Source organism: Carassius gibelio, chromosome B9 (genome assembly GCF_023724105.1).
Source record: "Carassius gibelio isolate Cgi1373 ecotype wild population from Czech Republic chromosome B9, carGib1.2-hapl.c, whole genome shotgun sequence".
NCBI classification, from domain to species: Eukaryota; Metazoa; Chordata; class Actinopteri; order Cypriniformes; family Cyprinidae; genus Carassius; species Carassius gibelio.
In genome coordinates this window covers 16186636-16199225 of record NC_068404.1, presented here as the reverse complement: position 1 = coordinate 16199225, position 12590 = coordinate 16186636, and the positions used below count along the sequence as shown (strand labels likewise).

At 37.5% G+C, this 12590-nt stretch overlaps 1 protein-coding gene across 2 annotated transcripts; it reads right to left on the bottom strand.

Moving 5' to 3' along the window:
* Positions 1-986: 986 nt before the first annotated feature.
* On the bottom strand, positions 987-12413 carry LOC127965073 (protein FAM124A). Of its 2 annotated transcripts, XM_052565623.1 has the most exons (5): positions 12007-12413; positions 11498-11536; positions 9964-9995; positions 5845-6608; positions 987-2973 (listed from the first exon to the last, which is right to left on the bottom strand). In XM_052565623.1, the coding sequence occupies exons 3-5, from the start codon at positions 9977-9979 to the stop codon at positions 2155-2157; spliced, it is 1599 nt and encodes a 532-aa protein (XP_052421583.1). In that variant the 5' UTR covers positions 9980-9995; positions 11498-11536; positions 12007-12413; the 3' UTR covers positions 987-2154. The 2 variants fall into 2 exon arrangements, with proteins under 2 accessions (XP_052421583.1, XP_052421582.1); XM_052565622.1 differs by lacking the exon at positions 11498-11536 and having other exon boundaries at positions 12007-12411.
* Positions 12414-12590: the final 177 nt, after the last annotated feature.

Below are 12590 nucleotides of genomic sequence, written 5' to 3'. Positions count from 1 at the left end.
TATGAATACTAATAATATGCATCATCACTGTTATAAATATTAATACATGTGTATATTCATACACATTAATAGTAGAAGTTATTATAATTAATAGGGTAAGCAGTACTACTTATGCTATAGTATGCAATAATAATAACTTTCTTTAAATTTTGGAATTAATTGCTATTACTATTCCTGTTAATAATAGTAATTATTATTATTAACTTTAGTAGTAATTATTATTATTAATAATAAAAGGTGAGTACTAATACTAATATCTGTAAATAATATTCATCATTACTGTTACGAATATTAATAAATGTGTCTTTTAATACACACTGATAGTAGAAGTTTTAAATTACTGTTATTCAGCTATATAAGTTATATTGGTCACTTTAGTTTAGAGACCGGTTCTCACTATTAAGTAACTATTAACTACAGCTTTTGCCCCCATAAACTCCTAATTTGCTGCATATTAATAGTCATCGAGGTAGCTGGTTGACAGAAATTGACTTTATTAGATCTGGCTTATGTTCTAGCAGGGAACTACTCGCCGTCGTTCACCCCTCCTGCCCTATTTCTGTAGCTCTATGGCTGCTGGAGTGGATTACCAGAATCCCAGTCCAGAGCCGGAGCGCAGTAGCACTGAGAGGCGGTGTCGCCAGAGCGATGTGCCAGGTACGCTCATGGGATTAGCTGGGAACGTGTGGGGAGTGATCTGGCACTGAGAGAGGGCCAACTCACAAGGGCTGTCCTGTATGTGTTCAAGTTACATGATTGTAACGAAACAAGAACATCTTTGACCCCACACTGAACCAAGTTTGGAAAAGAACTGTAAGATTTATAAAGGTAACTGATAGTAATGGTTTGATTAACAAATTGCATATTACTAGAATGAAGTGTACCCTGTGTATGACAACATGAACATATTGGCAACACTATGCCCAACATGCAGTACACTTGGATAAAGAATTTCTAAACAATCTATAACACAACCCAGTGACCAATTGTTGTAAAAGTATGTGGCTTCCCATAGTTCCTTATTTTATTTGTATTTTTTTCTCAGAGAAACAGCTGCTAACCCCTATAATAACCATAATAATTATTTGGGTTTTGTTTTTACAACATCAACAGCAAGTAATTCACACCATAATTGTATATTTGTAAACACAGACATTAATGAGTTCCTTGATTATTTTCTTGTCTATCCATATAATCACTGATATTTTGCACAGGGCACTGACATCTGCCACTGAGAGGTCATTACAACAAAATAATTACATAGAATTTAAAATGTGTGATAATGTAAAGCATTACATTCAGATAAAAAAAAAAAAAAAATTTCTTAAACTCTTACATGGAACAAATAGTGAAACTGTACAAACTGTGGAGATTTCTATATTATATCTAATAATGAGTGACATGCCTTATGTCTAGCTGCTGTGTAGTTACCATTTTAAACCACTAGGTGGCAGAGTTTCATTCTTCGACGAACTCTCTGACACAAGCAATGAATCCCTTTTGTTATAACAACTATTACGAAACACTACAGAATACCACAACATACAACAAATACAAGTCAATTTGATTCAGTCTTTAAGTCATTCATTATGAATGCACATTCTTAAGGATGGCCTATTCCTAATAAAACAAATTCACTGTAGACCAAAAGCTTAAATATAGTTCACCCAAAAAATTCTGTCATCCTTGACTCACCCTCTTGTCATCCCAAACCCAAAATGTGATATTTTAATTAAACCCATGTTTCTGTCCCTCCATTAAAAGTCAATGCACATGTTTGTGCACATATAGTGTTTACCATATGTTTTCATGTGAATTAAATCTGCTCATATAAAGTGATCACACCTCTTCGCAATACTTATTAAACTGCAATTATTTGTCAACATCTTTATGACCTGAAGTTTTGATTACCTGGACTTTCAATGACTCATCTCAGGTTTCATTAAAATATCTTAATGTTGTGTTTCACATGATTATTATGAGTTTAGAACAATATGACAGTGAGTTATTCATGAAAGAATTCTCCTTTTTGGGTGAACGATCGGTTTAAGGGTTTTCCACATTTAAATACTCAGCTTCCTGCAATTATAGAAGACCTAAAAATTCCCCGTTAAGACCTGCATGCAGGCTGATGAGATGATTGTCCTGTATGTGTCAGATATAAAATTCTTGCTCTTCCTCCGCAAAGCCTTCTTGACTACAATCATCTACAGTCACAATGCCATTGCTGTTCTGCTGCCCTTTGTCCTGCAACACATCTTTCACATTCTTTGGCTGTGGTTTGTGTACTACACAAGGTGTGGATTTAGCAGAGATGCTCTGTGCTCTAGATGGCACAGGAGTCCGTCTTATGGAGGAGGCATTATTATAGTTCAGATCAGAAAAGTCAAGACCTCCATCTGTTGGAGGAGCGGACTTGGGCCGCATTGCTCGGGCCTTTAAATGGGGTCTCAGCTGTGGATGGGAATAACCTGAGACCACCGATAGGTCCACAGAGCTGCCGCTGATGGTCTGTCCCGTGTCCACATCTGTCTCTTCGGCTCCCACTAGTGTATCGACATTGACACGGAAAATTGGAGCGGCCATTGAAGAGTAGCAGCGAGGACGGAAGCTTGAAGGAGAGGCACACGAGGAGCGGGACTCGTCTGTAGGCAGAGAAAAGAGGGACTGTGTGCGGTGGCCTGTCCATCCCGCGCGTAAGAGCTCCACATCCCTCTGGAGCCTCTCCATGCGGCCCTCCTGTTCGCACAGCGTGGCCGTCCTGGAGGTGACCGGAGACGGAAGGGTCTGGGTCCGTGAACGCGATGAGTTCCGGTGATAACGGCGATTTCGATAAGAGGCGGGCCCGCGGCCGTATGGTGGAGGAGGTGGAGGGGGCAGCTCGGGTGGAGGAGGGGAGGTAACCGGAGGATCATCAGGAGGATGACAGAACTTTGCAATAGTGTGCTTGCGGTAATACCGTGAACCTTGAACCTGACAAAGTCAAAATGAGAGCATGAATTTATGTGCAATTAATATGTTCAGAATACCATTTTTGAAGATCCTAGTACCTATTTTTATTTGGTCCCAAATAAAGGTGGCCTTAACTACTAATTACTTACATTTAAATTAATCATTTGATGCAATGCACTTAGTGTACATACATGGTTTTACACTGTACAGATATATAAAAAAACCTGCATGTAATCACATCTGCAATGTATTTCTGCAATTACATTTATAATTACACTGTTGACCCATCTCTTACACCTTATCCCACCCTTAAACCTACCCATACAACTAAACAGCCAACAAAAGAGTTTTGCAATACAATATGAACACAATAAGTATATTGTACTTTTTTATGACGTATGTACATAGTAGTTAAGGCCATCTAATATAAAGTGGGACCGTATTATATTGATAATAAAGTCTACACAAACATTAGCATTTAGAAGTTTGGAATGTGTATAATTTTTTTTTTTTTATAATGGTATCCAAGACTGCATTTATCTGATCGAAAATACAGCAAAAACTGTAACAGTAAACCTCAATGTGTGATATTAAGGATATTTTGTTTAGCTTTTGTATAATACATATTTGGTTGCCATTTGACAATCTATGTTGATATAAAATCTGATATTAAAGCAAAACAAGTTAAGAAGCAGCTGCTTTAAATCTTGAACTGTTCACGTGGCAATATGATGAACAACATATCTGCAGTTAGCCGTCAAAATAGTTTGACATTAAACAAAAATAGCTTGGGAAAGGGAACCATGTTCCTGCAAATGCCAAGCAAAACACAATGTAGGAATGCAGCTTTGATAAGGTAACTGTATACCTGTGTGTGTGTGTGTGTGTGTGAGAGAGAGAGAGAGAGAGAGGAAAGAGAGAGAGAGAAAGAGGAAAATGTATCTTAAACCTAGCAAGCATTGTTGAGTGTGTGTGCATTAGAGTAACAGGGTTCCACTGTTTTCTGCCTCACACCTCACTGCACATTCCCTCCATCCCTCTACCTCTCCCTCGATCATTTCCCTCTGTTGCTTTATTTGGTTTTCCATCCATCTTTGAGCCTCATTGTGCCCTTCTTCCTCACTGTTCCACTCACACATTTCCCCGGTTTTCCACATTCATACATTTCTTTCATTATAAGCCATTATATTCATTCTGTATGTACTGTATATCCCTCAAAATAGTAGATATCTCCCTGTATGAAAATTATGAACTCATTGAGCACCAAATTTGAGTAAAACTGTCTTCGGCGTGTAAACAAATGTATAGTTGCGTAAAAATGTTGTAATTATTTCAGTATCTTGCGTATTTACAATTCAGTTCTAAAGTGTTTTTTGAAAATAGTCTCATATTTATGTTTTCAACAAAACAGTAAAATATGTCTATTTGTCAAAATATAAAATGTACTGTTTTCTGCTTTTTAAAATGTATTCCTGTCATTGCAGCCATTACTCATATTTAATATACTCCCGTCCCCGTTGTTTTCCAAACATTAAATGTTTCAAATGTTCAGCAGCAGATTATAGTTCATAAACTGAGAGAGCTCGTCTATGTGTCTGAATGTACAACCATTTCAGCTTCTCTCCATTTGAGACATAAAGTGTATTATGTGTGAAATCCTCTCTGTGCCATTTGGCACCAGCAGGGGTTGATTAGTAATGAGGCTGTAGTGACAGAGAGCCAGACCTGCTTTGATCGCAGCTAATCCAGGTCAGGCAGAATTGACCTGTATGTGCTTGTGTGTTAGTTCATTTGGTTTGTTTGAATATTTTTACATTGAGTACAGTCTTTCCACACACATAAACACACAAACACAAAAGGCCAGAGGTGTTTGGATCCAAACCAGGACACATTTAAAAAATAATAATAAATGTGTACAATTTATGCAAATGCCTTGGTGTCTGCATACAATTTTTTTCCCCCGTATGCAACTCTGCGGGATGTTTAAGCAGTAATGCTCTGTTCAGTTGCCTGGGCTGAACCTGAGCTCAATATCAATTTGGCTCAAAACTGTGTAGTGACTAGCAGCAGTTTTCTTCAGTAACTAGGTAACAACTCAGGAAGGGAAGGTCGCGCTGCTTCCCTTTTTTCAATTTTGGTTTGTTTGGTTTCTATCAAAACACCCCCCAGGACACCACAGCAAGAGTATAATATGAGCTGCTCTCTGAAGGTGATTTCTGAGTTATGGAAGCATTTTCCACATTATTTTTATCCATATTCATGAAAGAACATTTCTGAATAAAGAGCTCTAAGCCTCAAACCAAAGCAACTCAGAGATGAAGCACAATACATAATTCACAATTAAAAGTAGTATATATAAGAAAATCTAAAGATAAGACATGTTTAAAACTATGAATGAACTACTCAATCCCACAGAAAATACTGTATATAATGTAATGCAATTAGTTTGGGATAACAGATTTTGTAGCCTAACACTACCACGTCCCATGTTAACCTCATTTGACTATTGTTATCTAGTTAGTATTAATTTATTTGCAAAAACTCCTCAAAAGTTTGCAAAAGGTTTTTCTTATAGTAAAAGGTTTCAGCAAAAGGTTTATTGGCTATTGATGCATAAAATGTAAAAAATATATATATATATATATATATATATATATATATATATATATATATTTTTTTTTTTTACATTTTATTCACCTTCACTGACTTTCCAGTGGTGTGTGAAAATTATTTAGCACAAACATTCCATGTAGAGTCTCATTTATTAAGAGTTCATATAATGTTATGTAAATTATATATACTGCAACTGCAACAACTAAGATGTCATATATATATATATATATATATCATTGCTTTGAGATATATTTTCTTATAATATATTCTGTGTCGTACCTGTAGCAATATTTTGTTCCCGTCATAATCATTTGTTTGCCAGCGGACGTCGCTGATAGGCGTGCAGGGACATGGCAACAGTGGGACAAGTTCACCAACATCCCTCACTCTGATCTCCATCACAGCATTTTCAGTGGGGACGAGGTTCTGGCCACGGGGCATCCGCTTGAATGACAGCTGGATTTCTGTTTCAGGGTTGGAGTAGACTACACAGAAACAGAAATCCTCCTTCTTCTGGGCTAGCCTTCGGCGCAGGAGCAGCCTGTACATACGCACCTGTTCGTTGTAGGTCTCGTAGCGACAATAGACTGTAAAGCGCACAATTTCTTTGCCGTAGTGGACTTGGCGAAGCGCCCATAGTGGTGTGCCTGGTGCAAGTGTAACAAAGTCCTGGTTGGCTGGAGAAAATGGTAAGAGGCCTCGCCCGTTCACCCGCTCTGTGTGGTGGTATCGCCACGGTGGGCATCTCAGCTGATTGTGGAGACGTTCAAGACTCTCGTCACCTCTATATTCATCCTGTAGAAACAGGATTACAGCCAAGGCTGGCTGGTGTGATGGTGGTTCGGTGACGCGCTGCAGGCGGACCTTGGGCTTGCGAGAGAGACCACCTGCCCGTTCTGACACCCTGAAGAGGGTCAGATCAGGGTGGAGCCAGGAGAGGACCCGATCAGCAGCTTGCTGGAGCGTTTTGGCCTGACCGGGGTCAGTGATGATGTGGATAGAAACTAGGAAAGGATCTTGTAGGTCCCCCATGGACAAATCACCTAAAAGATGAGAAAATGATCCATCAAAATATGAAGATAAACTGATTTAATATCATATATTACACTATGTTAGTTATAGTTGTGATGAAACAGAAACAGCAAGGAGAGCTCTTCTTCGTTTATGTGAAAAATATAAAAGTGATCGAGGGAGATGTGAACTCAAGATTGTGGTTCGGACAGGTTACAAGAGAGAAGTTTCACAGGAAAATAAAGTTCTACATTCTAGTAAAAAACAACAACACACTTAGTTCTTCCCTTTATTTGTATTAGGTGTATTAGTGTGTTACACGTTCTGCTTTATTCTTGCCTCAGGAGTCACTGTAAGACTACTTTGGTTTGAACATCTATAAAGGAAAGAACAGTACCAAATAGTGATAATAGATTGGCTCTCAAGACTGAATGAAATCTTTACATCTATGCGCTCTTATTCTGTAATCAGCCTGTATAGTGAACAGTGAAGCCTCATTAGTTGCATTAGTGGATGGTTAGTAACCCTGGAGAAATGCTTTGGTTCCCTCTAGGACTTTTTAAAAACGTTTGGCCTTCCACTGAATCTTTGACCACAGTGAGCCCAAATATCCCTAAAAGCACAAAAGTACATGAAAGCCCCCCTTAACAAAGTGTTCAAGGCAAATGTGACGTTTTGTGACTGCAAACGATATCAACAGAGCATCAATTAAAGAATTTCATGAATGACTGTATATGACGTGTGAAAACACATGATGTCTCTTCATTATGAGTAACGCTGCACAACATAACAAGTCCTTCAAACCCCCTCTTTGATATATTCATCCACCTGCCATAATCTAGCAACAACAGCAGCAAAACTCTTTGTGTTGTTATTATATTATGAGAAAAATTGTGTAGCTATTCTCATGTATAAAAAAAAACAAAACAAAACAAATATAGCAGAAAGTGGCAGAAAATGGACAGCTGCCTCTTTCTTTTTGCCCACTCTTTTTATTTTTTTACCCCAAACTCTCCTGACTCATGGGACCCGTCCCACTTTGTTTGTTGTTTAAGGTTGGGGGCACCAGAGGTCGAGGGAACGCTATGCTCTTACACACTTGCACACAAAAACACACTCACGCAAGTAAACATTCTTCTCTAGTTGCACTGCACTCTTGCAGGTGTAAATGACGCACATCTGAGTTCAATGAAGGATCCTTTCAATCGATCAGTGTGGAAAAACCGAGCAGTGTGTTCACTAGGCAAAGGTACTTGTTCAGACTTAAAAACACACAACACATTCTCTATTGTACAGTATGACCTTTAGAAACATACATATGCAGACAGCCGTACAACAGACCTAATGTGATCCACTTATTAATGTTTTAATTACCACACGCTTTCAGCTGGAAGAAATTAAATGTGAATGTTAGGGCACTTTGCCCCGAAGACACATGGTTTATTCAGACACTGTTTACAGGGCACTATTTATAGTAAACAGCATAATTTGAATTATTACTGATGCGATTTTGAGAAGAAACCACAGATACTGAACATAATCACGTTATCTGATAGACTCAAAGAAAATGGTGACTTAAAATAAAATTTATTTTTAAATTTTAGTTTTTATTGGAACATTGGCCAGTTTGTATTTATCACATTTATCATGTTAATGGTTTATAACAAATAATCTATCTATCTATCTATCTATCTATCTATCTATCTATCTATCTATCTATCTATCTATCCATCCATCCATCCATCCATCCATCCATCCATCCATCCATCCATCCATACATACATAGATAGATAGATAGATAGATAGATAGATAGATAGTTATTATGTGATATTTTTTCTGTTTAAATTTTTTATATTATGATTATTCTGTCACTCTGAAAATTCAAGAAGATTCAAGAAGCCTCGATCACTTTAAACCATCTGTAATCTGAGTTGAGTCTGTAATGGAATGTAATCTGGTTGTCCGACTTAAGCAACTAACATTAAATAAGACACCATATTTATCCCCAGCTTAACCCTCCCTAATATACACACCAATCTGGTGTCAATTTTTACTTTAAGTGACTATTTCTCTCTGATCTGACGATTTGTTGGTGTGCCATAATTGTTTTAGGTGGATTTTTGACTCTTTGAAACTAGTTTAAATGTTACCACATGAAGCCCTTTTTTCAGTGCAGTTAAGTGTCCAGAGCTGTAAAGGGGCGAAACAGATTTCACTGAATATGCACTTGAGTTGTTAGTGAACAAAGATATATAGAGGAAAGTATTGTGCACGTGGATATAGAGAGAATCTGTTGAGCTGCAGAAGTGGCAAAATGCTGACATGACTGATGATGCAGCATTAAGCAGTTATTCATGGCAGCCTTTCAAGAAAGCATACTGTCATGCCATTAAAAAACAGACAGAATGCAGAAACAATACGGGGAAATGTGGTGGAAAAAAAAACAGATCTCTCATCCATGCAAAGGTGCTCGGACAAAGAAAAGACATAGACAGTAAATAAATTTTACAGGACTCCCTTTCTAGACATTAATTCATGTCTGTAAGCAGGATAAAATAAAAATACATTTATTTTGATTCATAATTGTTGAATATTCTACTGTAAATTGCACACTGTCATCAAATTATTTTTTTCATATGTGAGAACAACATCGACTAATTTTAGCATTTAATTCTTCTCCAGCCCCACTAGTTATCCACATTATTCCTCAAACCATCTCATTCTGTTTTCTTCATTTTCTGTCCCTGAGTCCACATTGAACCACTTTTCTTCATTCTTCAAGAAATTATGCACAGTCTATTATGTGGTGTCCTTGAAGGGCTCTAGGTTTTAGTGTGTGTGTGTGTGTGTGTGAGTAGGTGAGTGTCTCTATATGTGAGAGGGTGAGTGAGAGAGTGCTTCCTGCACTGTCACTAGGAGGAGTGTTTCCTGCTTCCCAGATTAATGGGCTAATATTGGACATTAATCCCTCCATAGGGAAAAAGACGGGGCCCGACACAGCCACGAGGAAAGGTCAGCCCCAGATACACACACAAGCAGGCACTCACACACAAACAAACGGAGGTGATAGAGCTCTCGAAGCACTTCAAGCAGTGATTCCCCGAACAAACTCATCTGACTGTCATGGCAACAGTTGTCAAGTGTTTCAAATGACAGAAATCTTCCTCTTCTAAATTGTAATGTGCTTTTCAAAATACAAACGGATCCAAAAGCATTTTTAGAAAGAAAAGTCTCTTATAAACCCTCAATGAGCACAAGGGGAAGCAGAAAAGGGATTATTAGGACATAAAATATGGCGAATATGTGTTTGATTAAGGCATGTTTTGTTGGAAAATTGATCTGAACTGCATAAAGGGGAATATAAAAAACAAGTGGCATGTACTCACTGCTTGCTGATGACATAAGACTGTAGTCAGACCTGAGAAGAGAGTGAATGACAGAAAGGGGAGAGAGAAACAGAGAGAGACTTTTGTTAGAGACTGTTACAGTGATTTAGGATCCCAAGGTTTCATAAGGAAGGTCCTACATCTGGATAAACAATCCTGGGTGTCATGGTATACAGTGTGTGTTAGTGTGTAGTAATGTCTCTAGTGTATTACACACATATATGTACTGTAGGTTATGATAAAATGTTGTTTCTTGCTGCTTTTTGTCAGAAACCGTCTATTCTCTCAGATGAGGAAGGTAAAAAACAAAGTAAAAGGCCTATTTGACATATCTCATAACTTATGTACATGTGTCTTACATAGTGACCTAGTCATTTGGTTTCCATTGTACATTCTTTTTTTTTCTTTTATCGCTCTCTGGTCAATCTTTTCCCTTTCCTCTCCCTCTGTCTTTTTCCTGTTTCTCTGGTAGTGAAAACAGTGTAACAGGGTATGAAATTATTTTTAAGAACAGGGAAATTCCACGTAGTTAAACTTGAATTTTAAATGTTCTAATTGAATGCTGTAATAGTATGGTCTGAACAAGTATGTGGGGCATTGGTTCAACACTTCTGTCTGCAAGTTTGGAATCAGTAATATTTATTTATTTATTTATTTTTGTTATTTTTTTATGTTCATTTCAAATTTCTATTCATCAAAGAATCAAGTTTTCTACAAATATATAAACAATCACAAACCCAAATTTTTGAACTGAAAAACTATGGTCTATAATTTGCATTTAACAGCAAAAGCACTTTTATGTACTTCTATGTAATACTTAATACAAATTAAATCCTTATAACAGTCTATAAATGTGGTTAATAATGTCATTACATTGCATCTTATATGTTTTATCTTCAGTGAGTGCTGTAGTTTTCTGCATATTGTTCACACTTAAACAATGCACTCACAAGCATCATTAAAAAACAGCCTTTTTGAAAGTCTCTGATTTATTGCCATCAATTAAGTTTACAGTTACTGTTGTTAAATAAACTAAATGAAGATATAAGCCACACAACATCTGTTAGCTCTCATTTAGACCAAGACAGCCACGTCACAACCAAATCTGACATTTAGAAAATTTAATTTAATTTTTTATCGTGAGTGGCTAATCAAATAAGCTTGGAAGATATTGAGTATAGATCAACACATAACACATTTTTGGGTCAGAATAATAATTCTAAGAGTTGAGATTAGAAAACTATCACCATATGAGTTTAAACCCCAGGATGCTCATGGTTTTAATGTAAGTGGCTTTGGATAAATGCATCAGCTAATTGAAGAGTTAGTCATTAGAAAGGTACCAAGGCCATTTTCTTCAGGACAAATGACTTAAAACGTACCTACATAAATAATATTCTAAAGCAGATATACAGATATATACCATACAAACAGATGGAAGAGGACAGAGAGGATAGTCTACTATCTACTAAATCACCATACCTAGCTTACATCAACATGACAGAACAGCCATTATGATATGACATAGGCCTACCTATAAAAAAAACAGGATGCATCTTTTCATCGATCACAGCTGAAATCACAGAATGATGGTACAGATCATACATGACTTTGAGACCACAGAGAGTTAAATCTATGTGATTAGTATATTGGCTACTTCTGACACTCTCTTGTGCTAAAAAGCCTGAGCAGCATGCCCTAATACCTCAGATCATTGGCTTTCAAGCTACTTTTCAGCAGTAAATCTCTGCGCCAGATGTCTTGGGTGTTAATACCAAACAACAGATGGTTAAATGAGAAACGGACCAAACGAGGTAGAAACCAAACGAGAAAAATCCAAAAAAAGCGCTCTGTCTGATGGTTTTATTGATGACCTGTCCTGCGCTGCTCAGATATCCGAATCCTCATCAAGTAACTCACTTTAAATGAATCAGATTCTTATATTTATAGCATATTGATTTCTATCCTATTTAGTGCATTATAACTATATTCCCTATGTGTAGCCTATTTCATTTCCTTTATAAAACAAGCGCGTGTACTCACCCTCCGGTCTCCGCTCCCGAATCAGCGCACTCATCTTCAACTGAATTCTCCATCTCTGGTGAAAGTGACAGTAACTTCACATACCTCCCGTTTTCTCTCATGCACTTTAACGCTCACCTACACTACACAAAATGAAGGCGACTAAACTTGTTAAAGCTTGGATGAACAACCGACTCCTGTAACGGTGACAGGGACAGATAATAGTGACAAGACACGCAGAGTCTGCCTGATCCGGTTCGTCCGTGAAGCTTGTGCGTCACCGCCGTTCATGCACCTCAATAGCGGCGCGTTTACCGCTCCCAGGTGGCCCAACGCAGTTAAAGCGAGTACGCACTTATTGACCAAGAGACGAACAAAATAAGAACCCAGTCTGTGGAATGTAGAAATTAGGAAAGAGAGAGAGAGAGAGAGGGGTTCTAGCTAAAGCTTTTGTATTATGAAAGGATTAGGCTAATAGACTACATTTAAGTTTAATAATAGGCGCAGTGTTTAATTAGGCTATTTTGCAGCAAAAAAATAAATAAAATTAATAATAATAATAAAAATAAACAATACGACATTTAGTAGGATACTGTTGAGATAGC

Excerpts from the sequence above, each read along its gene's own strand:
- LOC127965073 (XM_052565622.1), bottom strand. The coding sequence starts at position 12,107 with ATGAGAGAAAACGGGAGGTATGTGAAGTTACTGTCACTTTCACCAGAG. Across the intron at positions 6,609-9,963 it reads TCTTATGTCATCAGCAAGCA|GTGATTTGTCCATGGGGGAC; the intron begins GTGAGTACATGC and ends CTCATCTTTTAG. Across the intron at positions 2,974-5,844 it reads GGAACAAAATATTGCTACAG|GTTCAAGGTTCACGGTATTA; the intron begins GTACGACACAGA and ends TGACTTTGTCAG.